The sequence below is a fragment of the Arachis hypogaea genome, chromosome 9 (genome assembly GCF_003086295.3).
Source record: "Arachis hypogaea cultivar Tifrunner chromosome 9, arahy.Tifrunner.gnm2.J5K5, whole genome shotgun sequence".
NCBI lineage: Eukaryota > Viridiplantae > Streptophyta > Magnoliopsida > Fabales > Fabaceae > Arachis > Arachis hypogaea.
This window is the reverse complement of record NC_092044.1, coordinates 115,823,442-115,851,373: the sequence shown is the minus strand read 5'-3', so window position 1 is coordinate 115,851,373 and position 27,932 is coordinate 115,823,442. Positions and strand designations below refer to the sequence as shown.

General features: G+C 30.2%; 3 protein-coding genes across 8 annotated transcripts; 1 reads left to right on the top strand and 2 right to left on the bottom strand.

The window, feature by feature from the left end:
• Positions 1–299: 299 nt before the first annotated feature.
• LOC112712346 (deaminated glutathione amidase, chloroplastic/cytosolic) lies at positions 300–3,288 on the top strand. Its single transcript, XM_025765213.3, has 9 exons — positions 300–521; positions 847–983; positions 1,152–1,280; positions 1,759–1,817; positions 2,144–2,256; positions 2,326–2,418; positions 2,545–2,647; positions 2,773–2,855; positions 2,963–3,288. The coding sequence occupies exons 1-9, from the start codon at positions 354–356 to the stop codon at positions 3,002–3,004; spliced, it is 927 nt and encodes a 308-aa protein (XP_025620998.1). The 5' UTR covers positions 300–353; the 3' UTR covers positions 3,005–3,288.
• Positions 3,289–3,436: 148 nt separating this feature from the next.
• Positions 3,437–7,981, bottom strand: LOC112712344 (uncharacterized). 6 transcript variants are annotated; one of them, XM_025765207.3, is made up of 6 exons: positions 7,580–7,981; positions 7,356–7,460; positions 6,650–7,067; positions 4,546–6,535; positions 4,152–4,358; positions 3,437–3,976 (listed from the first exon to the last, which is right to left on the bottom strand). In XM_025765207.3, the coding sequence occupies exons 3-6, from the start codon at positions 6,988–6,990 to the stop codon at positions 3,662–3,664; spliced, it is 2,853 nt and encodes a 950-aa protein (XP_025620992.1). In that variant the 5' UTR covers positions 6,991–7,067; positions 7,356–7,460; positions 7,580–7,981; the 3' UTR covers positions 3,437–3,661. The 6 variants fall into 6 exon arrangements, with proteins under 6 accessions (XP_025620992.1, XP_025620993.1, XP_025620994.1 ...); XM_025765208.3 differs by having other exon boundaries at positions 7,418–7,460; positions 7,580–7,894; XM_025765209.3 differs by having other exon boundaries at positions 6,650–7,011; positions 7,580–7,890.
• Positions 7,982–23,651: 15,670 nt separating this feature from the next.
• On the bottom strand, positions 23,652–27,468 carry LOC112712343 (serine carboxypeptidase-like 33). The gene is made up of 10 exons (XM_025765206.3): positions 27,021–27,468; positions 26,833–26,940; positions 25,740–25,838; positions 25,563–25,655; positions 25,371–25,459; positions 25,028–25,294; positions 24,683–24,861; positions 24,484–24,579; positions 24,238–24,343; positions 23,652–23,903 (listed from the first exon to the last, which is right to left on the bottom strand). The coding sequence occupies exons 1-10, from the start codon at positions 27,292–27,294 to the stop codon at positions 23,754–23,756; spliced, it is 1,461 nt and encodes a 486-aa protein (XP_025620991.1). The 5' UTR covers positions 27,295–27,468; the 3' UTR covers positions 23,652–23,753.
• Positions 27,469–27,932: the final 464 nt, after the last annotated feature.

Genomic DNA, 27,932 nt, shown 5'->3' with positions numbered 1-27,932 from the left:
TTATCCAAACAAATAAATATAATTGAATGAATATATAAAATATTTATACTATCAATATAATAAAATTAAAGTAATTTAATATGATATTTTAAATTTAATTTTGATATATTATTTGTACAAAATAATTTTATACAAAAATCTAATTATATAATATTATATCAATAAAAAATAATTATATTTTATATCTACAAAATAAATAATTATCTAAAATATAAATATAATTAAATAATAACATAAAATTACATGATCAGTTTATCAAAATTATACTTAAAATATTTTAACATCTTAATTATAATCTTATAAAAACATATTACCTTAAATTGCTTCCTACAAAGTGAAACAAACTAGTTTCCATGCCGGTGAATGTGATTGGTAGAATCTACACTCGCCTTCTTCTTCCACGCTTCTGTGTGTCCGGCGAGTCAACCATGCCGTCCAACTCAGTCCGAGTCGCAGCCGCTCAGATGACTTCCATCAACGACCTCGCTGCCAATTTCGCCACTTGCTCACGTCTTGTCAAAGTGAAATTCTCCCTTTTTCTTCTCAAAGTTCCATTCTTTCATCTCTAATATCTTATGGGTCCCCTTTATTTTGCACAATTTTGCTATCATTTGCATGTATCTCTCTCTCATCATTCCCCTTTATTTGTTGGTATGAGGAAAGTCTTGATATAATATTGCTTGCCTTCAATTTATCAAATAGTTTATTTTGTTTGGGAGAGATTAATGCCAAATGGGAACAAATTTTGAATTTTTTTTTTCCTTTGTTGTGTTTGTTCAAGAATTAGTTGGTTTTATTGGCATCATTATCATGCTGATCTTTGAAGTCATTTTGCTGGGTATGAAGGAAGCAGCATCAGCTGGAGCAAAATTGCTTTGCTTTCCTGAAGCTTTCTCTTATGTTGGTGCCAAGGATGGAGATAGTGTTAGCATTGCTGAACCTTTAAATGGCCCACTCATGAACAAATATTGCTCTTTGGCAAGGTACCTCATGATCCTATATCACCATAGGCATTAGGAAGTGATGTGTTTTTAAGATAAAGTAGCTGCTGATGGTTTTACTTTGCGGTTTTTGCATTTTGTGCATGATGATAACTACTGCCAAGACATCTTTGATAATGCAACTGAGTTGCCACTTCTGAACCACTGCAGAGAATCCAGCATTTGGTTGTCACTTGGAGGCTTTCAAGAAAAAGGATCTGATGATGAACACTTGTGTAATACTCACGTCGTGGTGGATGATACCGGGGAAATTAGAAGTTCTTATAGAAAGATACACCTGTAAGATTATTAAATTATTGTCAATAGTGTGTTTGATTCCATCAACTGTGGTTTTGAGGATTTCTTTTTGCACTATCTGCATGCATATTGTTGCAAGTTTGTCATGCAAACACAAGTGTAAAGTATGTGTTTGAGAGAAAGTGTGTGAGTGAGTGATGTTTAAACCAAGAAATTTGGAAAAAGAATTAGAGAATGGGGAGAATTAGAGAAATATAGGGGCATTCATATCAATTGATCAAAGCTGAAAACTAACGTACAAATTAATGCTCAAAATGGTAATGGAAGCCCAACTACTTGCATTACTAGTGTTAGATAACAATGATATAATTGATATTAGATAGTTCCTTACAGAGAATACCCATTTATCTACTCCTAGATATAACATGCCATATGAGGAATTTATTGCTATTTGTTTGTCTAGTTATGTTTGTACAAACAATATGACATTTTTTTTTTCTTCTCTCTACCTCTTGTGAAGGTTTGATGTAGATGTTCCTGGTGGAAGGGTATATAAAGAAAGTAGATTTACAGAAGCAGGTAGTATGAAAAGTAGATGAGTCTCTGTCTTGCTTTAGCCCTCCTTGGAACTTCTGGTTTTCTAAGTGTTTTTGAAATTAAAAGAAAGAGCCTATGGATCCTTTAGGCTTGCATGCTGTTTTCGTACTAGAAAATATAAGGATCAGTTGGACTGTTCACATGCCTCTATTGGTTATAGTAATTCAGATCATATTTCCTTTTACCTGAAACTGCAGAGCTGCAGTTTTCCCTTTTTGTGGGAGGAGGATGTTGATAAAGAAGATTAGCAACTATGTATTGAGAGTTGGTTTTGTTCATATGAACATCTTCTGCTGTTGATGTTTCAGGCAAAGATGTTGTTGCAGTAGACAGTCCTATTGGGCGATTGGGCCTCACTGTTTGCTACGATTTGAGATTTCCAGAGATTTATCAGTTGTTACGTTTCCAACATGGAGCACAGGTGTTCCGTGGAGATCTTTCTTTTCTGCTTAGATATGTTGTTTTGTAAACCACTCCTTTTATTTTTCAGGTATTACTGGTTCCTTCAGCGTTCACTAAAGTGACTGGTGAAGCACATTGGGAGATTCTTCTTCGTGCTCGTGCAATTGAGAATCAATGCTATGTAAGTATTCATTGTCGATACATTAAAGGTATAGAAGTTATTAAGAAATGTGTATCGGGAAATATATTAAACTGTTTTCTTATTAGCCTCTTATTTTTTTTAGAAATGATTTGATGAATTGATCAGGTCATAGCTGCTGCACAAGCTGGTAAACACAATGAGAAAAGAGAGAGTTATGGTGATACATTGATTATCGATCCCTGGGGAACTGTTGTTGGCCGATTACCAGGTAAGAACATTTGTTGGTGAAGTTTATCTTGGATGTTTCAGATGTTGAGTTTTGACGTTGTGTTCTGGTTGCTTAACCCATAGTTACTGGTTTTTCCATGCTTCATTTTCATTATTCTGTTTCAGATCGATTGTCCACTGGCATTGTGGTAGCTGATATTGATTTATCATTGGTTGATTCTATAAGGGAGAAGATGCCAATTGCTAAGGTAACAGTTGTGATACTAATATATGGGCTTCAGGGTTGCTTTTATTGAAGTAGAGCTTTTCCAATCTATATTCCCTAATGCAGAGAATATGTTCATTTTTGTTACAGCAAAGGAAGCCAATTGACTTCTGGAAAGCTGCATCATTATAGTTTTGGGGGCCAACTTCTGTTAATTGGACCAGTTAAGGGTATATGCCTATCAGCACCATACCAAACTAGAATAGAATAGAGACAGATAAAATAGAATAGTTATATTCATGATAAGGCTCATATAAACCCCTGGTTATATATGTTGTCACATTATTGGTATTACAACTTCTGGTGTATGATCAATTATATGTTCTTCTCATAAAAACAATGAATGCTTTATCTTGTAAAAATGGTATTGGGCTATTCTAAAATGTGTACTTGGAAATGAGTCTTTGTTCCAGTAACTTTGGATTTGTAGCATTTGTTTCTCTAAAGACAAACAGCAAACAGCAATTTGCAAGAATCCTCAAATAGCTAAAGGGACACATTAATTAAGGATGAAACATTAAAAAATTGAAATGAGTGAAGGAACAAGCTTGTAGAGGCTGAAAATAAAACCTCTCAAGGGATGAGAGGTCAAAAAGGACTTTTCTATATATTCTTTTACTCCTCTGTCCAAATCTTACACCAAGTATATAAGAAACTAAAACGATAAAGGAAAAAGAAAGAAAAACTTTAAGACATTGTAGAAGACCAACAATTCTGAAGAGATATAGGCAACTATGAACAATGTAATTATTTGTCCTAAGTGATAGGAACAAGATTTGACAGGTGTAATCATCTAATCAAAAACTCATGCATGGAATCAGTACTAAGGAGATCAAAGGGTTTTTTGCCAAGGGAATCCTTCAAGATTGTTATTTGACCTTCTTTGACAAGTATATCTTCTTCAAGTGTCTCTATCTTGTTCTTCAATACATTGACCTCTGACTTCAACAGCATATTCTGCTCACTACACTGTTTCACTTTTTCCCAGCAACGATTTCTGTCCTCTGACACTTGGGGCAACATTCCCCTCATTATTGTTAACTCCCTCGTAGCCTCTTGAAGATCACTTTGAAGGTGGTTTATACTCTCATCTTTCTTCATCATCTATTACAATAGAACCAAAACAAGGAAAAACGTCATTTTTTCACATGGGGTTGGGGGAATGGTTGAAATACTAGCCGTTGGAAGAAAAAAAATACTAACAAAGATGACAAAATTTCATCAAGAAGCAAATATACACTAGCTGAATTTTAACAAAATTTCAATATAGCTGAGTAACCTGAAGTTCAAGGTCCTTCAATTTATGTGTTACACTTGAAAGGTTGTCCATAGCATTCTGCACTTCAGATCTAAGTATGTCATTTCCTCTTACTGCTGTAGCCAGTTCAGCTTGCATCTGCTCAACTTGGAGCTCTTTAGAGTACATCTTTTCTCGTAATAAACTTGTTACCAAACATTCTGCTTTAAGCTCAGTTCTTAGTATATCCTACATAAACAACATGTTCCATATGATAAGAACAGAGAAGTTCACCCAAAAAAAAATGAAAATGAAATAGTAAATAAATAAGTTGGAACTTCAAAAAAGGTTTAAAATAAATAAACACAATAGTGCAAGTAAAGGTCTATATTAGTTTAGTTTGAATACAACAGAAAAATTTCCGGAAGAACCTCACCTCAGATGATTGATCATTCAGTTGAGTTGATTTATCAGCATCTATACATTCTGACTGAAATTTAGAAGTCAATGGATTTGACTTTTCGTTCATCAAAGAAGACATTGTCTGCAAACTCCTAGTTAAGCGATCAGTACCACTTTTAAGTCCCTGAATTTTTGTTTCAGATTCAAGAATAAACTGCGCATCTAAACCGTTTCCAATGACTTCTCTATCCAGTTGGATATTTTGACGAAGATGACTTCCTTTCCCTTTAATGAATTCCATCATGTTAGAACACAGAGATGTGCTTTCATTCAGCATTGTTAGGCCTTGATTCTGAAGGCAGCAGACGCGGGCCCACAGTTCTTTGTCTAATTTATAAGTTGCGACAAAACATTCTTTACCATCAGCTTTCAATCTGTTTAACAGAATTATATTCTCATGGCGAAGAGAATCTGCTTCAACCTTGTAGGATTCTAGTTCCCTTCTCAAGGCCAATTCTACTCCGGCTAACCTCATCTGCTCCATTTGCATTTTGGCAATGTGCTTATCAACGCCCTCCTTAGATTTGTTTGTCTCAAGTTCCACATTAAAGCCCTCTTGTAATCCTGCAATTGTCTTCTCTTGGTCACTGCAAGTCCTTAATAATCTCGTTAAGGACTTTTGTAACTCTTTGCACTCCTTATCCTTCTCTTCAAAATTTCTTCGAATACAGTCCCGATTTTCTTCTGCTATCTTATATTTCTCTTGTAGTTCTAAGAGATTTTGCTGCAAATCAACAATCTCCTCTTCCATTTTCTCTGTCTTTTCAGTCAATCCCTTGAGCTGTTGATCAGTGTATGCCATCACACGTTTGCTCTCCATCTCCCTCTCACCAAAAGAGGAGACTTCCCTTTGAAGTGATACATTCTGCTCTGCAAGCTCTCTAACACGTTCACGGAGCCTTTGTTCTTCTAACTGGAACTTCTCAAGCTTGAACGACCAGTCACTTGACCTCCTGTCCAGTTCCTTTTCCAATGCAGACTGCATCTCGTTCTTCTCTTTCTCAAGTCGTTGAGTTCGGAACTCCTGTTCCGTCTTTACACGTCTAAGATCTTCCTTAGCAGATGCTCTGTCAGAGATTCGAGACCTTAGTTGGGTCGAAACTTCAAGAGCCAAGCTTATTTTCTCCTCTGCCAGGTTTCTGATTGTCTGAATCAGTGTTGGCACATCATAACCACCATCAGGGAAAAAGTTTTCTCGTTCTAACGTCTTAGAAAGATGAATAACTCTCTCCTCAGCTTCCCTTGACCTTCTCATTAGTTCTGGATCAGAATCAGCATCAGCATCAACTTCATCACAGCTTATACCCTCAGAAATGCCATTCATGCCATGATAACCATTTGTCATCCTGAATGGTTCATCCAACAGATAACTTTTTGGTGGGGTGTCATCCAAATCAGAGTCATAGTGCCCATTCACTGATCTTGCATAGATATCTTCGATTGTGATTGGATTGTCAAGATCCAAATCCTTTGACCTAGCTTTAGAGAGATCACGAGACTGAGAAAGTCTCTCAATGACATTTTTTGCAATACTCCTTGGTGATTCATGTCCAAACCCATTTTCCATCCAATCTCGAGATGAGAGGCGAGGACGACTAACTTTGGCTTCTCTGAATGAGTGAGCCCTTGGTTTATCTTTGGATCCATCTGTTGGTGAATTAGGTGCTGTGAGCTGAATTTTTGGGGGCAGCATCACACCATAATTTCCATGCCCAGAATTATAACTATGTGAATTGCTCCTGGGTCTACTGTCCTCCAGTTGCTGCTCCCCATCAATATAACGGTCTACAACCTTAGTTGAAACATTGCTAGAGCAAGTCGAAGAGTTCCCAGATAAATCATGATGGGATCGTGAAGAACTATGGGACCCAGGTCTCTCGTATCCATTGGAATTGTGGTTAGAAGATACTGCAAATTGTGCTGGCTTATCCCTCTTTTGCTTCTCAGAGTTAAGAGCCTGACAACTGATAGATACACAGAAAGTTCAACGAAATAACGAGCAAAACACAAGCAACAAAATGCATAAATTAAACTTTTTAGTCAAGATATTATTTCGATATAAGGTAATTGACTCTCACCGAGACGAATGCTCAAACTGATGATACGGATCACTAGCAATGCTACTAGAAGGAGATCTACTTGGATCTTTCAAGTGGTAGGCAGCGGACGAAAATGACCTGCTCCTTCTAAGAGCTGGACCAGCACAAGAACTATGAGTATCAGAAACTTGTTTTCGAGATTTGGAGAACAATCCTTTGGGGCCCTGGGAATAATTTTCAGCTTTTCCATGAGCCTGACTATTCATTCCATTATCTGATGAATTCTCCCATAATGTCTGCTTGTTTGTTGATTTTGGAGTAGCTACATTGTTGCCTCCACCGCTGGATGCAGAGGATTTGAAAAATAATAGTTTCTTCATGAGTAGGACTTTTTTCTGTGCCTGCTATCTCAAACTCATCAAATTTCCAGCTTTTCCACAATTTAACTCAGGCCTCACTGAACCAACAATGCAGACGTAAACCACAAATTCAATAAAGGTAAAATCAAACCATTGTTGCAAATTCACCAATTTGGGGATGAAAAAGCAACCAAACAAAATAAGATGGAATTAAAAAGGGGGAAAAAATAGAGAAAGAAAAGCTAAGGTATAAACTAGTATAGCTGAACCATGATGTTACATAAAAATGAAACACTGATTACTTGATTTCCACAACAATCAGCAATTAAAAGAAAATTAAATTAAACAGATAACAAATATGATAATACTATCATCCATCAACTTACATAGAAGAATCAACCGGGGATTAAAAAAACGAAACCCTATTTTTGAAGAAAATGCTCAAGACCTGGAATTCAGGGGAGTTGATTGCGGCTTCTTGAGTGAGTGAACTTGACAATACACAAAAAAGAAAGAAATAAACAAATCAAAATAAAACCTTTTCAGATTCGAAATTTTCTTTGTTACAAAAGAAACAAACAAAAAGAAGAAGAGAGAGAGAGAGACTCACAAGGTTCCAAACGGTCAAAATAAAACCAGTTGAAGCAGCAGCAGAACGAAGGTGAGAGCCAAAGAAATGATGAACGATGAAACCTTTTGAATTGTGTAACTGAAATGCAACGCGTACTTTCTAGTCTCCAATTATTTTCAAAAGTAAAATATGGATGAATGAAAATCCGAGAATTAAATGCGTGATTATTAATTAATTAGAAAGGAAGGTGGTTCAATTTGGAATGAGTGTTCAAAAATATGAAATGAAAGGATTAATTGCAAGTTTGAAGAGGCAAACGCAAAAGCGTTTTTATTTAAAAGTGTGACGATGCCTTCGAAGGAGCGGGGGATGTCGTTGGTTTATTTGTTTTTGTTGGATCAGGCGCACATTATATTTTTAATCAAATCAATTTTCAATTATAATTACTCTTATAACCTATGAATCTATGATTCAATTCTAGGTCCCATACCTACCACGTTTTTTCTTCAAAAGCTCTAGCATTTTTTTTTACTATTTAAATTCTAATTTAATTTTGATCAAATAATAGTATAAAATAATTTATATAATTATAATTTTTTTTATTTTTTACCATATTCTTTATTCTCGTCATTCAGAAATTAATTCGTTGCGGATAAAAGTTTTATTTTTTTATATTGGCCAAAAATTGTTTTATGCATAAGATGGAATTCGATGTCCGGTAAACCAAAGACTAATTCATCGTAAATCGAAACTTTATTTAAGAGTTTGTCGCTAGCTAATGGGTTGCTGTATGTAGAAAGCGGGATTCGAACCTCTATCACTTGCTTAAGGGGACTAGTGAACTAACTATTAGGCCAATCAAATTTAGTTACAATTATGTAATTATATTCGTTTTTTTGGATAATTTTTAATGCGATCAATATAAAAAATAGTTAGTCACCAAAAAATATAAAAAATAGTTATTTTTTTTAATGTGGTGTTATATTGTTAGATTTTTTTATGAATAGTTATATCATTAGATGTATGTAAAATTATTTGTTCATCAAAATCAAATTCTTTAAATTATACATTACCCAAAATTACATTTTTTTAATCATTTAACTATATGATTCTTTTATATTTACTGTGTTATATTAAAAATAATCAATAAAATTACAAGTTAACAATGAAAGTATTTGATAATAATTATATTAGATGTACGTAAAAAATGAGCTATTAAAATAATCATCTTATAAATTTTATATTAAAATATAAAATATAAAATATATAATAAAAATAAATCAAATATTTTGTATATTTATATACAAATACATTATTAACTTTTTGTATATACATAGTATTTTTTGTTAGATAAAGACTAAATACTAATAAAATTTGTAGGAGGTTATTTTTGTTTTAAGGTATATGAAATTGTTATTTTTGAGAATAATATATATTTTTTCCTTTTTCTTAACTTTAAAATGTTTTTGACATAGTTATTTTTAGAAATTGAAGCATACTATAGTTTAATTATAATTATATTTTAGTATATATTTTAAGGAATTTATTTGTTGACCAAATATTTTCAATAGTTAAAAAATAAGTATATACTTTTTAATTTTTAAATTTACAAAAATTATATATTTGAAAATTAAGGCACAAAGAAAACTAAATGAATATGTGCGTTTCATATCTCTACTTTTTCTCTAGTCGTTAATTATTAATTAGGGTGGATGATATTGGGTCAACTATATGTAAAGATATATATAAATTTATTTTGATAAAAAAAATTTTAAAAAGGTATTTGCACTTTTAAAATCAGATATTTGTATAGTCACAAAAAAAAGTGCTTGTATTTTAAAAAATATAAGCACGTCATTTTTTGCTTAGCAATACTCAAAACATTATGTAAGAAAGGATGGATCGGATTATGGGTTTGTATTTGTAATTTTAAAAAATTATAGTAATTTTTAAATATTTATAAAAATTAATTTATATTTATCAAAATTAAAATGTTTAAAATAATTTTATATATTAATAAATATTGAAATTTATCCTTAATTAAATTATTGATATTAAATTTTATTTTTGATCAAAATATTTTTTATTTATGTTTATTATGTTAATTTTAAATTTTAAAAATTATTTAATCAAACAAAATTATTATTAATTATAACTATTGAAAATTACTTTTAATTTAATTTACTAAACTTTAAAATACTATTTTTAAAAAATAACTTTAATAAGTTCATTATAAAAAATAAAAAATTTATAAAATCAAATCTTATACTATTATGCAACTATTGTGAAATGGAAAATTTATTGATATTATAAGGGATAATTTTCTTGTCACCGTTAAATGAATGGGTAACGTTATAAGATTTAAATATAAATATTTTTTAAACGATGGAATAAGCGTAACTCTTGATTTATGATTTAAGTACTCTAGTTAGGGCTGGAAGTGAGTCAAACCAACTCATGAGCTAGTTCGAGCTCGATTCGTTAATAGCTCGATAAGCTAAGTTCGTGAGCTAGTAAGCCAAGCTTGAGCTTAGAATTAAGCTCATAAATTAAATGAGTCGAGCTTGAGTTTGGATAAACTCAACTCATTAGCTCGTGAGCTAACTCGATTATACATAGATAATTATTAATACACATATCCTATATGCATTTAATCTATATTTTTAATATTATATATATATACATATGAAATAGTACTATATAACTATATATATTAATGATCTTAGTTATTTAAAATTTAAAATTTATTTTTTACATATAATTTTGATGTAGGACATAAATAAAAAATTTATAATTTATTGATAGATAACAATATATAAAATTGATTTTTTAAATATTTTTTAAAATATATAAGTTATAATTTATTGATATAAAATTATAAATTATGTATTTATGTTTCTATTATTTGAGTCAGCTCGTGAATTTTCGGTGAGTCGAACTTGAGCTTACGAAATAGGCTCGATTGTTAATAAGTCGAGCTGTGAGACAAGCTCAATTTTTGTGAGCCGAAATTGAGCTTAGTCTAGCTCGACTCAACTCGGTTCACTTCCAGTCCTAACTCTAGTATATCGCTGCATTTAATTTTAATAAATATTTTTGTAGAAGTGGGATAGATACTTGCAATGAAATCGAAAAAAAAAAACACACAAATTAAAAAAAGAAATAAACTCACGACTTTGCAAGCCACCACTCATAACCTCAAGGATAAAAGATCTTTGAGAGTTTATATAGTAATGACTAATAATTGTGCACATAATTTGGTCGTTCCAGCTGCAAACTAATGAATCATTTTCTATCCTTTTTTTTTTTTTCTAACTCTAGTCATGATTAGGATAAATAAGTAGGCGCCAAATGTGAATTAGATAATGACATGCATAATGATGTGTGATAAAAGAGAAACATAGGCCACTATCGTGAAATTTATAGGCACTACTACTCTGATGGTGAAATACCATGTTGGCGTGATGGCTCTACTATGAGTGCTCCATATTTTTTTTAATTAATCAAAATATTTTTATTTTTAATTTGTAAATTAAAATGATCCTTTCATTATCACCAAGTTAATGCTGTTAACGTACTTAGGATTTTTATTAGTAAATTTATAATACTAAATCCATTAATTTTTTAATTCATATATTGCTAATTTAACTATTTTTATTATCAATTTATTTATTCGACTTAATAATTGAATTAGTCTCTAAAAAATTATTTGTTCTTTAAATTTGTCTTTTAATGAAATAGAAAGAGTATATAAAAAATATGCAAAGATAATAAAATTGTGAAAGAATAACGAAAGAAAAGAAAAGATGAAGAAATTTTATTGATTGTTGATTGATTGAAAATTGTAAACTATGAAGGTAAAACTAAGTATATATAGAGCATTGACCTGTGAAAGATAAAAACAAATAAAGATAAGATAAAGATAAAGATAAGATAAAGACTAAAATTATAATTGAATTTGTATATTCTGGGCTGAATTTGTGGGTCGTGAGACGTCTTTATTGTTGTCATGGTCTAAGGTAGAAGAGTGGTTTAATACGCTCCGCAAGTTGGAAGATGAAAGATGTCAAGAACACTAAGTTTAGATTAAGATGAAAGGGTTGAGAAGACAAAGATTTGGTGAAGATGTCAGCTAGTTAGCCAGAAGAGGAAATTGGAAGAAGTTTCATCACTTCAACTTGAGCTTTTTTTGTCGAATCAAGCGACAATCAACCTCTAAATGTTTGGTCCGTTCATGAAAAACCGGGTTAGCAACAATATAAAGAGCACTCTGATTATCACAATATAAAATTGGTGGGCGAATAGGAGATATGCTTAAAAATTGTAACACATTTAGTATCCATTGAAGTTCGTGTTAGTAAGTGCACGATATTCTGCTTCCGTGAATGAGCGGGCAACGGTGGTTTATTTATTGGTCTTCCAATAGACTTAAGAAGAAACAATAACATGTTAAAGATTGCCGAGTGTCAGGACATCCGCCCCAATCAGAGTCACTGAAGCCGAGAAGCTGAATTTCTGATTCCCTTGGAAAAAAAAGTTATTTGTCGGGACTAGTTTTCAAATATCGTAATCAGTAGGAGATGCCATGAATTGACTTAATTGTTGAGTAGCATACATGATATCCGGTAGAGTAGTGTTGAGATAGATAAGACGGCCAACCAAACGACGATATACAAAAGGGTCGGAGACTTTTGTCTTGATATAGTCTTGTGGTACTATTCATTGGAACAGAGGCATGTTTAGCACATAATAAAACAGAATTTTCCAAAAGATCAAGACAATATTTTCTCTGAGATAAGCAAATTTCCTTCACTGATTGAGCAACCTCAATACCCAAAAAATATTTTAATGAGACCAAGTCTTTAATTCAGAAATATTGGTGCAAAATAGACTTAATGGAAGCAAGTTTAGAAATGGAATTACCAGTGAGAACAATGTCGTCAACATAGACTAAAAGGATAGAAATTTGATCACCAATGAATTTAACAAATAGACTATAATCAGATGAGGTCTACTGATATCCATGAGATAGCAAAAGATGAGAAAGTTTGTCATACCATATACGACTAGATTGTCGTAAACCATACAGTGACTTTAGTAGCTTACATCATTGATTCGGTTGAGGAGATGTAAGTCCAGGTGGCATAGTCATATAAACATCCTCAGAAAGATCCCTATGTAATAAAGTATTATTGACATCCAACTGATGTATGGGCCAATACTTCATAAAGGCTAATGCCAAAACTAATCTGATGGTGGCAGGCTTGACAACAGGGGAGAAAGTTTTCAAGAAATCAACACCTTCAGTTTGAGTGAACCCTTTAGTCACAAGGTGTGCTTTATATCGATCAACTGAACCATCAGACTTGTGTTTGATGCAATAGACCCATTTACAACCAACTGGCTTAACCCATGTAGGGCAATCAACAAGACGCCAAGTTTTGTTCAACTCAAGAGCATCCAACTCAACTTTCATAGCACTACGCCAATTAGAGTGTTGATTGGCGTCCTTAAAAGACTTTGACTCAACGTCAGAATGTAGAGATAAAAATATTTTTTATATGAAGATGAAAGAGAAGAAAAAGACATGACTGAAGATAAAGGATATTTGCATTTTGAGGGAGATTGATTTGTAGAGATAAGAGAGGAATTACACAAGTAATCAGAGAGATATGCTGGAGGTCAGTGAGGCCGGTCGGAACGACGAGGATGGGGTTGCTCAGGTGGTGAAGAAGGTGACAGGGGATGAGAAGGTGATGGTGGACTGGTGTCTAGTGCGGAAGGAGAGAAGGGTGTGTACCTTGAGAGAGATTCGGTGGTCATGGGTTCAACTTGGTTAGGAAATGACAGTGAGGAAGAAGGAGAGGTTGTTGGAGAAAATAAAGAATTAGATGGAGTTGGGTCAATGGGTATGTGTGAGGGTTCAACTGGAAGACTAATTGAATCTTGTTTTTGAGAAGGGGTGTTTGGTAATATTGAGCTGGGTGTATGGAATTGGACATTTTTTATGACTAAGGGCAAGATCATTTCATAAAAAATAACGTTTCTAGAAATCTCAATTCTTTTATCTTCTAAAACATAAACAATATATCCTTTTAAAACCATGTTAAAAGCCAATAAACACAACCTTTTTTGCTCTTGGATTAAATTTTGATCGGTTTGCCATTAGGGGAGAAACAAAACATAAGCATCAAAAAACTTTAAGGTCGTGATAATTTGGTGGATGATTGAATAAAATCTCAAATGGTGTTTTAAAATTAATTGCGGATGATGGAACTCTGTTAAGTATAAAAAAATATGGTCCATTATCGGAATGAATAGTTTTGACTTTAGAGTTGAATTGTGTTTCAACTAAAGTAATAAAATTTTTTACATGATTTTGCACTTCTCCTTTTGATTTTAATAAAATAACCCATGTAAAGCGACTAAAATCATCAACAATAGTAAAAAAAATATTTATGAGTATGAATAGAATTTTGTCGAAACGGACTCCAAATATCAAAATGTAATAAATCAAAACTTGCATTGGTTTTGTTAAAACTTGAGAAAATGAAAGTTTTTTTTGCTTATAAAGATGACAAATGTCACAAGTCTCATCATGATACATAGAGATAAAAGAAAATTGTTTGTGTAAATAATTAAGTCTTTGTCCAGAAAGGTGTCCTAAACGAAATTGCCATAGTGCCATATATTTGAAGGTATAATGGGTGGGGATTGAATGAAATTTATGAAATGTGTAATAGATCGATTTTTACCGAAATTGGGTTCAAAGACATATAATTCATCTATCATTTTGCCCAAATCAACCGTCCCTAAATTTTTTGCTCTGTAGAGTGCAAGAAGAAGATGAAAAAGTGAATTCACATATGAGTGCTGAAGTAATTTTTGAAATAGATATAATATTAAAGTTGAAATGAGGTAGATAAAGAACATCACGAATAACTAAGGATGATGATTGAACAATGCCTTTATAAGAAACAATAATTTGAGAACCATTTGGTAAATGAACAATAATAGGAGAAATTTGTGTGTAAGAAATAAAGCAAGACAAATTTGATGCAATGTGATATGTGGCACCAGAATCAATGATCAAAGTGTTTAAGAATGAATCGATTTAAAAAATTGTTAACAATAGAAAAATTATTGAAAGAACAAAGATAATAAGTAGTTGAATTTGACAAAAGTTCAAGTTGATTTGAAGGACGAGTTTTTTTATTGGAAGGAAGTGCCATGAAAGAAAAATGCTGACGAAAGGTTTCTCCTTAATCTAGAGAGTGTAGGGAGGTTGATTATTCATAGTGGAAGAAGAAGTTTAAGGGGTTTTGAGATCTAAATTGGTTGAAAGAGAAGCTCTATACCATAATAAAACAGAAAGAGTACATACGTAAAGATAATAAAATTGTGAAAGAATAACGAAAGAAAAGAAAAGATGAAGAAATTTTTTTATTGTTGATTGATTAAAAATGGTAAACTATAAAAGTAAAACTAAGTATATACAAAACATTGACCTATAAAAGATAAAAGTAAATGAAGATGAGATAAAGATAAAAATAAAATAAAGACTAAAAGTATAACTGAATTTGTATATTCTTTTGAGCTGAAATTTATTTCTTGTTTCTCTTAACCACGTTTCAGTCGTTCACTCTTTTCTCTCTTTTCTTTTCTGCCCTTTTTTTCTTGTTTTTCTCAACGCCAGATTCTTTCTCGTCTCAGATAATGAAAAAATGTCCGTACTGTGTCAAGAACCGAAAGAAATGCGGGGAGGTATAAGATATGATTTGCTTACTAGAATTTTTACTCCGACATGCGTTCTAAGCTTTCTTAAGAGAGACTTGAACCCTTAAGACTATTCCAAGCACCTCGACGCATTTACTTGAAATGCTCAGAAATAAAAGAAGCATACTATAACAAGTCCTCTTTACTCATACACCACATGCGAAATGAAAAAAAAAAACTCTCAAACAAAAATTGCTGGAAAAAGAAGACGAGCTCCGAAATATAAGAGAAAGTGGCAATAAGAACCAAACCCAAGATGATCTTTGCATCCATGTTGACCAAAATAGGCGCGAGCAAAAAGAAGATGCCAAGAGAAAGAGGAGGATGGAGGAAGGTGATCAATATTGCAAATCTGAAAACTTGTGGTGGATGCATCAGAAAAAAGTACAATTATAATAAATAATAAATAATAAAATAGAAAGAGTACATAAAGAGTACCAAAAAATAATAAAATTGTGAAAAAATAATGAAAGAAAAGAAAAGATGAAGAAATTTTATTGATTGTTGATTGATTGAAAATTGTAAACTATGAAGGTAAAACTAAGTATATACAGAGGATTGACCTATGAAAGATAAAAAACAAATAAAAATAAGATAGAAACAAAGATAATATAAGATAAAGACTAAAATTATAATTGAATTTGTATATTCTGTTGGGTTGAATTTGTAGACTGTGAGATATCTTTATTATTGTCATGGGTTAAGGTGGAAGAGTTGTTTAATATCTTTAAAAAAATTTATTAATCAAATTGGTCTTTTAAAAATTATAAATTAATCATTTTCATCTTTTAGTCACTTAATTCATGATTTTCATAAATAATTGATGATATGAAACGAAACACATCTAATTATTAGAAGCTGAATATATAAATATATTTATAAAAATTTATTAATTTACTGTAGTTGGTTTATATTAGGATTAAAGTTTATATAATTAAAAAATAGACTAAATTAATAGATTTTTATAAACATATCTATTTAGTATTTAATTAGATATGTTAGATATCATGTATGCTATCAATTAATATTTTATATTATCAATTGTTAATAGAAATTATTAGTTAAGTGATAGAAAAATAAAAATAATCAATTTATAATTTTTAAAAAATTAATTTAATTGATAAAAAATTTTAAAAATAAATTTAAATAATGACCTATTTTTTAAATATTAATATAACCATTAACACTTACTTATTTATCAAGTAAACACTAATATGTTCTAACTTCTAACATATTTTTCTCCTACTTCTAAAATCATAGTTTATATACATATTAATAGAGGATATTACTGAATTAATAACATTTTGATTGTACACGCATCATATTTAATGATAAAACATCACTGAATACATTTAAAAAATTTTTGTAAAAAAATATAACATTTTAAATATTAAAAATGAAAATGAAAATTGACCAAAATATTAGAGAATATTACAATCTCTTCCTCTAAGAAAAATCACCATCCAATTAACAACTTTTTAAAATATATTTGTGCATTATATATATATGTGGATTACCAAAATTCCTGGACACCCCTCTAGATCCATTTATGAGGGGTATTTTACGAAAAATTTATCTGATTCAAATATTAATTTTATTTATGATATAATTTGAATTAAATAATTATTTTTAAATAATTCAATTTAATTTTAAACGGTTTAAATTAGATTAAATTTATAATTTTATAAATTTAAAAAATATATACTAACAATTCAACAAATATACGGTACTTTTTTTATTATTTTTAAAAAATTAATTTTTATATTTTTTATTTTTTAAATTATAAATTTGATAAAATAATTTAAAAATTAAAAATAAAAATATTTAAAAATAAATATAAAAATTTTATAAGTTATCTAAATTTGACAACGTATAAAATTTATAAATTTAAAATTAAATAAAATATTAAAAAAATTTATTATACTATTATTATATATAACAAAATTAAGATAAATATTTATAAAGTAATTATTTATAAATATTATATAAATTTATTCATTTATATTATTTTTATCTTCATATATAATTCTAAATTTTATATTAAATTTATTAAATTATCTTTAATTTTATTATCTTTTTAAATTATTAATGTATATTTTTATTATATTTCTTCGTTGAATCACACATTATTATTTTCTCTTACTATTATTCTTTATGCACAATTACACATATTTGTCATTATCTCACCACAATTATTATATTGTCTTATTCTCTTTGATTTATAAATTATAACTATTTATTATCTTAATTTTTATGAGTTATTAAAGTATTATTAAAAAAATTTATTTTTGTGTCTTTTATATATATATATATATATAATAAGTCTTAATATAAAATTTTAAATAATCAATAATGATACAACAAGTTTCAATATTACTTTAAAAAATTAATAATAAATAAAATTATAGATAGATCAAAATAAATAAATAAATCTCATTTTTAAATTTATAAAATATTTACTAAATAATAATAATATATGAATAAAAAAATGTATAACAAGTTAAATATATTATAAGTAAAATTTTTAAAATAATAATAAAATAATAATATTATATTATATTGCACGGCTTGAATTAAATTAGATTAATTTTGAAAAATAAATTCAAAATCCGATTCAATTTATACATTCATCAAAAATAAAATTTGATCAAATCCAAATTAACGCGATTTTAATCAGTTTAAATTAAATTAGATGAACAATTTAATTTAAATTAATTCATATTTAAATTTAAATACCCTACTGAGAGGAAGAGGAGCAAGGACAGTGATTAATCTTCTATCTCACTTCTGAGGCAAGCAAAGTGATTGATGATACCGAATAGGCTCATAACTCGTATATATATAGGAGATTATTATCACATCTACATTCAGCGTGACACTTTTTCTCCTTCTGTTTTGTTCTTTCTTTTCAACGTAGAACTTGTGTAATAAATATCATGGAGCATGCGTACTTGCGCAGTGGTTTATTTATAAATTTCTAAAATTTCAATCTCTTCCCACCTACAATTTTTGTTTTCTTCCCAAACAAAGAAAGATGCGTCTCTTTTTCACGTATGTGTAGTCTGTAGTGATGTGAAATGGCTAATATTTATATTTCATAACTATTGAATGAGAAAAATGTAATTACCTTTTAAAGTTTATTTTATCATCTAATGTGTTTCTTACTTGATTTTGTATTCTCAAGAAAATATTTTAAAAAATATTTAAGGTGCTATTACATATCACTCATCTGTAATTTAATATTTATTTATATGAGGCTTGCTACACATACAAGTCTTTTTGGCTTATAAATTATACAAGTTGGTCCAAGTCTAAGAAAAAAACACGCGCACCACTCTTTTAAAATCAAGCGTGCAACACACGCGTTCATTATGCCACACTCTTCCTTTTCTTCCTCAATCAAAACATAAACCGTAAAGATTCAAGCTCGAAACAAAAGACACGTTACAACTCCTCGCGAGGAGTAGAAAAAATAAGAAGAAAAGATACAAATCTCCATAAAAAATCACCAGAAAAAACGAAAAAACATTATTCAAGGTACTGTTTTACTGTTCTTCTAGATTTTTTTTCTAGATTATCTCTGCTATGTGCCTCATCCTTAAACAGCAAAACATTAAAAGATTTCAAGAAGAAATATACGGTCTCTTCCATATTTTTTATGTATTTCTGTAACCGTTTGGGTGTATTTCTGTAATCGTTTGGGTGTATTTCTGAAGTTTCATTATCTTCAAAATAATTTTAAAGCTGAATTCCAAAAACCATGAAAATCGAAAAAAAAACGAAATCTTTTGAAAAATGAAAGTTATATATTTGAGCGTTAATTAATTTGAATTGATTTAAAAATCTGTCTAGAGAAACACGTAACATAAACAACGCCTTTAGTGGGTTTCGTTTTTTTTTTCAAACTTGTAAAGTTTGTAAGCGCAAAACTTGTATATAAAGATTAATCCTATTCATATATATAGGCCACATCTCTGATAACTTTATTGTTAGTGGTTACAAATGACTATTCGCTGACTCTACAATGGCATTATTACATGCAGATTGTGCATTCATAGCATTAAGGTGTGACTAACACATTAAGCGCCGTAAATTATTTTCTGTTTACTGCAGGAGTTGTGTTGGAAATACATGATATGCTAGGGGTATAAATGTCAATTGGTGCAATCAGTTTGGGGGAGATTGGGTGGGTTTCGTGCCGGTCGGCGATGAGCGACGTCCGGACTTAACCTCCATCGATGCAGTAGGTTTAAAGTGGAGAAAGTAGAATATTGATTATGTTTTGGAATGGGATGGATGTGTTCGTTGTAGGCTTTGGTTATTGTGGAATCCTGATGTGATGTTCATCTTTTGAGTATGGAGGAAGAAACTGATAAAGTCAGATTAATCCGTGTACAACGAGCATTAGGGTAATGTCCTGTGTTCTTGGTCTGCGTCCATAGGGTTTTTGTTGTATGTGTTAATATCCCAAGCTGTAGGAAGTCGCAATTGCAGGTGGTGTTGGTGCGAGGTTTCAGGTTGTGGCAATGGCACGGGATTGGTTGAAAATGAGTATGTGTTGGTGTCACTGGGTTTATTCTTTTGGATTTTTTGTTTTCAAAATGCCTTTGAACTTATTTTTTATGTTAATTGTTATATTTGTGTGGTTTTTATGTTTGGGCTAAGATTCTTTTATTTTTGCACAAGTTTTATTGAATGTTTAGAGTGAAGAAGGTTAATCAAGGATGAAAAAGGTTAAAGGTAGGGGTGGAGCTCCAGTGGAACCGAAAGTGTTAGAATGGAGAGTGAAAAATCATTACTTTATTCTTTGTTATTTTTGTTAGTAGTAAGCTTAGTTTTTGAAAGTAAGAATTATATATTTAGATCCACGTCTTCTTGTTTGAATTCATTAATTAAATTCTGTACCAAAAGAAACGTAGAAATACACCATAAAAAAAAAAAGAGAAAAGCGTAGGACTGGAAGTGAGTCAAGCCAGCTCATGAGTTAGTTCGAGTTCGACTCGTTAATAGCTCAATAAGCTAAGCTCGTGAGCTAGTGAGCCAAACTTGAGTTTGAAATTGAACTCATAAATTAAATGAATCGAGCTTGAGTTTGGATAAGCTCAGCTCATTAGCTCGTGAGCTGACTTTATTATATATATATATTTTGATGTAGGATATAAATAAAAATTTATAATTTATTAATAGATAACAATATATAGAATTGATCTTTTTAAATATTTTTTAAAATATATAAGTTATAATTTATTAATATAGAATTATAGATTATATATTTATATTTCTATTATTTGAGCCAACTCGTGAGCTTTCAGTGAGTCGAACTAGAGCTTAAGAAATAGGCTTGATTGTTAATGAGCCGAATCGTGAGTCAAGCTCAATTTTTGTGAGCCGAACTTGAACTTGGTCTAAATCGACTCAACTCGACTCACTTCCAGCCCTAAGTATGGTATAGCAGGCGGCGAAAAAGAGTTTGACGAAGGAACTCAATTGAAATCCTTGTGACTTGACTCATCCTCGAGCATATTCATTAGGGAAATTCTGCCGTGCTTATATTTAGTACTTCTTAAAAAATAGTTTAGTTGGCTCTAATATTTTATTATGATTTAAAATAGTAAAGTTTAATCTTCATCTCTTGTTTTTATTACACAATAGTTTCTAATTTAAAACATTTAAACCTTGTTGGATTTAGACTGAATTAAATGTATTCGCATTTCACAACTCTCTATTAAATAAGCAACACTTCCTCTATTTTTGAGTTCAAATATAAAAATTAGGTATTTTTTATTTATGTAATTTAATATTATTTTATATTTTAATGTTTATTTAATTTAATTTTTTATATGATAAAAAAAATTAGAATATTCAATAAGTATTGATATTATTGTATTTGTATAAATTGATAAAAAATTCAATAAATATTATAAATTTTAATATTTGTCCTTCTAACTTCTTTTTTACATATTTTACAGGATATATATTCAAATTTTTATATAAAATAATCATGAAAAATCAAGGAATTGATGCATTTTTAAGAGGATGGCTATAATATTCAAGAAGGAAAACATATAATTTTTACAATATCAACACATGTAGATAGTTCTTCTACTTTAATGAATCATGAAGAAAGTGAGATATAACCTTCAAAAGTTCAAATTGTTGCATCTGATGAGTTTGAACTTAATTCTTTGGAACGAGTCTCTAAAAAAAAGCTTTAAATTTGGCAATATCACCTAAATCAGAGAGATGACGTTAGACGAGCTTATGTTAAATGGGGTCTATATCAAAAGCATCTTGACAATTATCTTCTATCTGGCCTCTCCAAAAAATTTTTTCAAGCTCCGCCACTGAATATAACAATAATGCATAAAAATTATGCTTGATTTGCTTGTGTTGAGGGGTTGTTCTCATGAAATTATTGTTGAATCGATCTTAAATTTTTTGAAAAATCAGCCATCAGGGGTATATTTGATGCAAATCGAAAACTTATGGGACAAAATTGATACAAAATAAAACTTAGGAATATTTTTAAAATTTTTGTCAAACTTTAGAACAAAAAATATACTTTTTTTTCCAAAGATAATAGGTTATATTTCATTAATTATTAAAAAATGAAATACAAAGATGTCCAAAAGCAGGACAGCATAATAAAAGGTGGGGATTTCCCAAAAACACTACACTGAAGGTATTCATCTAACGGTGCGTGATCGAAAAACGAAGAAAAATCTTAAAGAAGAAATAATGATAAATCAAATTGAATGCATCTAAGAGCTTGTCTCATAGAGATGACGACTTAAACTGGGAGTTCTTTGGATTTCACGGAGCAACTTGACAGAGCTTGCTAGAATGGCAGACGGCATAGAAGTAGAACCTTCAAAAATCAACTGGTTGCGAGCTTTCCAGCAGTTCCAGCAAATGATGGCAAGCAATTGAGGATTACGGTCAGCATTCTTAAACGGGTTAAGTATCTCTATTGATGCAGTCCACCATGTCCAAAAGTCGTTAGAACTCTGAGGGGGAAGACAGTCACGAAGATAACTCTGAGACCATACGTCTTTAATTCTAGAGCAATCGATCAAACAATGAGTGACTGTTTCCGTTGCTTCATGACAGCAAGGGCATATTGGTGATATAGATGGGATGCGGTGATGAATCTGAGCAAGCACCGGAAGTCGGCCATGGAGAGCTTTCCAGATAAAAAGCTTAATTTTGTGAGGCAAGTTCAACTTCCAATAACTTTTTCTGTTGCATATAATTAGGGCAAAACTCCAGAGGCGGTTGGTAAAATAAATAGCCAATTCTGTAACCTGAAGTTGTATCATATTGCTTGGATTTGTTCAAATCCCATTGCAATTTGTCCCTACTTTGCTGAATTTTAACTGACAAAATCCTGTTTGCAACGTCTTGGGAAAATAGTTCTTGAATGAGATTCTGATTCCAATTTTTATCTTCAGTAATTAGATCTTTAACTCTTGGAAACAACTCAGAAATAGCCTGTCTATTTGGCATGTCAGAAATCATTAAAGAATACAGAGGAGACAGCCAAGAATTCTCAAAGGTTCGGATATCCTCACCAGTACCCACAGTCCAATTAAGACCCTTTTCAACAATCTTTCGACCTTTCAATATACTCTTCCATCCCCAAGAAGGTAAGACTCCAATTTCTTTCAGTATACCCTAATGAATTTTATCTACTGTAATGGTTCACTTGCAAACTCTTAAACTGTATTAACTTAAGTACTTAACCAAAAAAATGATATACTTTACCCTAATGATTCTCATAAGGTGTGACCGCAGCGTAGGATCTGGTAGGAATGAATTCGCGGCAGGCAGATCTTAGTAGGTTTTGAGTAGGGCTCAAATGTATAGCTTCCCACAAAAAAAAAAAAAAAAAAAACTAAGAAAAGAAAATTTTTTGTCGCACACTCATACCATATTTCTGTCCATATTTAAAATATGGGAAAAAAAAAAGGAAGGCATAAAAGTATGCGTTGAGTAAAGTAAAAATAAGGGTAATCCACTAAAAAAATTTTTGAATTTTATTATTGACAAAAATATTTTTAAATAATTTAAAAATATTATAAAAATACTTAATATTAAATATATATTTTAAAAAATATTTTAAAAATTAAATTGTAATATAATTTTTTATAATATGATTAAAAAATAAAATATTTTTATTCTTAAAATTTGATAATTTTTGTTAAATATATATTTTTTTGTAATTTTTTCGTCGATAATCAATAATATTTTTTAGATATATATTTTTTTATCAATAACCAATAAAGTTTGTATATATTTGTTTTTAAATACTTAATAAAACTCTTTGCAGAACCTCTACTTCAATCTAATTTATTTTTATTACATACAAGATACGTACATATAGTTCCTTCTTATTTATTCTATATATATATTTGGTACATAATTAATATAGAATTGATTATTTGTGATGAGTAGGAAGATGTTGGCCTGAAAGGAAAGAATGAATGAGGGAGAGAGCCTCACTTGGTTTGTTTAATGGTACCAAGTGACCTGCCCCTCTCACTGTCACGTATGTTAGCCCTTCATATTCCACTATCCTTCCACCAACCTGTGCATGAAGTGTAAAATATTTTATATTAAAATATATCAATTTTGTTATGTGAATATTTTTATTGTTAATATCATTTTGACACTTTTTAAGAATATTTAAAATTTATTGGAATAATATTCACTGAAAAAATTATTAGAGGAGTGTTAGGAGTTAGCAACTTTTGTGAATTCTAGTAATCAAATAGTCATTAATGACGATTTAATGGTGTGAGTTTGGTGTGTGGTTCACTTTTCTTTATATGGTTATATAATGGTCAGAATTTAACAAAGTTGCTGACCCTACACTTTTCCAAAACAATTATATTAGAAAAGACTAAGAAATTAAATGGAACCTGATTGTCATGGTACCAATTCTGCCAACTAGACTTCAGAGATAATCCCAGAGCTTCAACCCAATACCGTGTCCCTATCACTAGTATTCTCCCATCTGTGTCTCCACTAAAAAAGAAAATGAAAAAAAAAAGATTTAGATTGATATAGTTTATGATACTCAATTAATCATATATGTTAAAACATAATCATATAATATATCAAATGATAGTTTCATTCCATATGCAATCAATCATTGTTACCATTACCTGTAAATCCATATTTTAAGGCCACCTTTGATGAGTTTTGTGTAGATTGGTAGGACCGAAAATACAGAGAAATTGTAACTCTTCAATATGGAATCACTAAAAATGAAATCCAACACACAAAGAAATAATTAGTATTTAATAAAAAAAATTAGAAATAATTAGTGTATACAAATTCAAGTAGCTAGTAGTACTTAATTACTTGCAAACTTTCCATGCTGCCTTATTAGTATTTCCTCCTCTAATATTTGCATGAAAAGATGATTGAACATCCACCCTATTGAAATATTCCTCTGCATATGTGGAATAGCATGGATCATAGCCTTCAAAATAAATTCTCATCCTCTTTACTTTATAATTATTATTTCCAATTCTCATCATCTGTAAGAAACAAAGTTTTATTCATTCATTCATTCATTCTTGTTGTATATAATTAGACAATAAAAAAATGCTATATGCACACAAAATCAGCTATCAATTCATCCACAATATATTTGCGTATTTTGTATTTCAACATATAATTTATACGGATGATTATATGATCTACCTTTGTGAGTGGTTCCCGGCTATGATTATTGTTAAATGAGTTATTAAGACGACACGACGGAGCATAAATGTTGTATATGTCAATCTCTGAGTAATCTGTGAAGATTTCATTCATGGCAATGTTACATTCATTAGACCATTCAGATTTCTTAAAATCACAAACTTGTTTTGCTTTGTCATATTGTTGGTCTGATATAACTGCATGGCTCCATGCATATTCCACAAGGCCTTTATTATCATAGTAATCATCAGTTTTTGGATTCCCTACCTGCACATGTAGAAATCATCTTAGGTTCAGAAATTTCCATATCTTTTTTTAGATATGTTGGAAAGAGATTACTTACAATAAAACCTTTAAGATTAATAAAAGGGTATTTTCTTTTATCTTTGTTTCGATCGAAGACTAGCTCTGCGAGTTGGGGGATATAGTGCCCTGGAAATTATAGATAATAATGTTAATGTTAGTACTAATTAGTGTTAATCAAATAGATAGAGTTCATCATAGTGAAGTTAATAACGAGTAATTAAACACTAACCACCATAGCTTTCTCCAGCTATGAAAAAGTCCCTGGATTTGAATTGTGGGAATTGTTGCAGCCAATTCACCAAGAAATTGTAGGAATCCTCAGCTAATAGTTTCAAGTTTTGTCAAACATGATGAGTTTAACTAATCAGATGAACTTTTCAACTTAAAATTATGGAGAGTGACTTACCCACAAGATTATCCTCTAAAATGGTGAGATAATCAGAAGTTGTATTGCTGTAAGAAAAACCAACTCCAACAGGGGACTCCACAAATAACAAATTTGCTTCTACACAGATTTTCAAAAGAAATACAAATAAAACAAAAAAAAATTCCGAGTTAGCAAAATAGAGTGATATTTAGAACTTGAATAGGACTGAGATCACTATCCACACAAAAATATTATTTGTACACCAAAATCAGCCACTAATGTATTTATATATAAATACATGTGTGATTTAATTTATTTTCAATGTGTATTTATATTCTAACATGAATTTTATATTAATGACTTTGGTGGCTAATTTTGATGTACACATAGTATAACTCTCCAAACCAGCGAATATCCAATCTACTCTAATTTGATCGGAGTAGGTTAGATATCCGACCCACATTGGGTAGGATCGGGTTTGGTAGCTGGACCAATCCTATCTCCCATCTGTACTCTTAAATATATAATGTGCATGTTCATAACAAGTGAAGATTTAAATCCAAATTCATCAATTCTATACAAGTACTTAGCTTGTGTTTGTTTACGTGAGACAGGGATATAGAGACAAGTTTAGAGATATTAGATTAGTGTATTTTGTGTCGAGATTATTTATTTTTTATTTTTTTCAATATTTTTATCAAATTTTTAGAATTATATTTTTTATCATTATATTTTTCTTCTAAATTTTTTTATAAATTAATTTTTTATAATTTATTCTAATTTATTATAAAACAAAATATAAAAACACTAATTTTTATGTCTTATCCTCAGTATTTTGTCTTATTTTATTCTCAGAATTAAATGCAATTTTAATACCACTAAATTAGTCATCCATTTTTGTAATAATACATAAATAATATTTAATATTATGAAATATGGAATGACTAAATATTGTGCAAATAAATTTGTTTTTTTTTTTTGCTAATCAGAATTGGTAGGGTCAAGTTGAGATATTTAAGAAATGAATAGAGTTCGAATTGAAGAATTTAAACTCATGGGGAGATTTAACATGTAACTTAAATCATATTCTATCCTACCCGTTACCTTCCCTAAAATTAAATAATACACTAACCTTGATACCAAGAATATGGGTTGAAATGCAGACCATCACCATTTTGGTTGATGATAAGAGGTCCTACCTCAACAACTGCACCATAACCAATGGAGGAGCATCCAGGTCCTTCAAATCAAATGCAAAAACATTAAACACATAATATATCTATTACAACCACAAGGGTATTATGGTCTTTATGAACTTACCTCCATTGAGCCAAAGAAGGAGGGGCTTATTGGAAGGTTCAGATTGAGCTTCAAAGAACCAGTAGAAGAGGGCCCTCCCATGATCTTCATTGACAGTGATATAACCTGAGAAGTGTGAAACTGATGGGCTTGAAGGCTGGCCAGGAAGATTTATGACTCTATCATCAGATTCATATGATTCTTCTTTTGCATTTACTTTCAATAGTAGTAATAAACATAAGATGCGGAGAGACATGATAGTAATAACACTCTTATCTGCACCTAAAATCCACATTGTTCTTTTGGTCCAAAGATTATTGAGTTACTATTCTTATAGTGCCATCAACTACAAGTAGCTTGCACTGCAATGCCAATGCACACTTGAGAGCAACCTTGGCTGAAAACAATAGGCACTAATAAAATTAAAGTACTAAGATTTTTAATTTTTTTATGCACCACATTTTTTTATGGGTTTAGAGATGTATGTTAAGGTTATTAAAAGTTTTGTATAAAAATGATATAAAACTTAAATTTTTAATGTATTTATTTTTTATTCATTAATAAAATTTTAAAAATTTCTATTAATAATAATTTTAAAAGTAAAATATATTTTTTATTTTTGAAATTTGTCACAAGTTTTAAAAATACTCATAAGTTTTATTTTGTGTCAATTTTGTTCAAAAAATTTTCGATTTGTATCAAATATATTCGTGGCGGAGCCACGTTATAGAAAAGGGGGTATTGGCCCCCCAAAATAAATAATATGTATGTATAAGTCTCAATTTTTTAGTTTAGTTCCTTTTTAATTTTTAATTTTTAATTTTCCTTTCTTCTTAACTTATATTTTTCATGTTGGCCCCTCCTAAAAAAATTCTAGTTCCGCTCCTGTTCGTAATAGCTAAATTTTTTAAAAATTTAAGATCAATCTATCAA

Bases quoted from the DNA above. Each gene is read 5' to 3' on its own strand.
- LOC112712346 (XM_025765213.3), top strand. From the start codon at position 354: ATGCCGGTGAATGTGATTGGTAGAATCTACACTCGCCTTCTTCTTCCA. The intron at 522-846 runs GTGAAATTCTCC...CTGGGTATGAAG, and splicing joins CTTGCTCACGTCTTGTCAAA to GAAGCAGCATCAGCTGGAGC. The intron at 2,856-2,962 runs GTAACAGTTGTG...TTTTTGTTACAG, and splicing joins AGAAGATGCCAATTGCTAAG to CAAAGGAAGCCAATTGACTT.
- LOC112712344 (XM_025765207.3), bottom strand. From the start codon at position 6,990: ATGAAGAAACTATTATTTTTCAAATCCTCTGCATCCAGCGGTGGAGGC. The intron at 6,536-6,649 runs GTGAGAGTCAAT...TGTATCTATCAG, and splicing joins CAGTTTGAGCATTCGTCTCG to TTGTCAGGCTCTTAACTCTG. The intron at 3,977-4,151 runs GTTACTCAGCTA...CTATTGTAATAG, and splicing joins TGAAGGACCTTGAACTTCAG to ATGATGAAGAAAGATGAGAG.
- LOC112712343 (XM_025765206.3), bottom strand. From the start codon at position 27,294: ATGTGGATTTTAGGTGCAGATAAGAGTGTTATTACTATCATGTCTCTC. The intron at 26,941-27,020 runs GTAAGTTCATAA...TTTGATTTGAAG, and splicing joins CCTTCTTTGGCTCAATGGAG to GACCTGGATGCTCCTCCATT. The intron at 25,295-25,370 runs GTAAGTAATCTC...CTACATGTGCAG, and splicing joins TTAATCTTAAAGGTTTTATT to GTAGGGAATCCAAAAACTGA.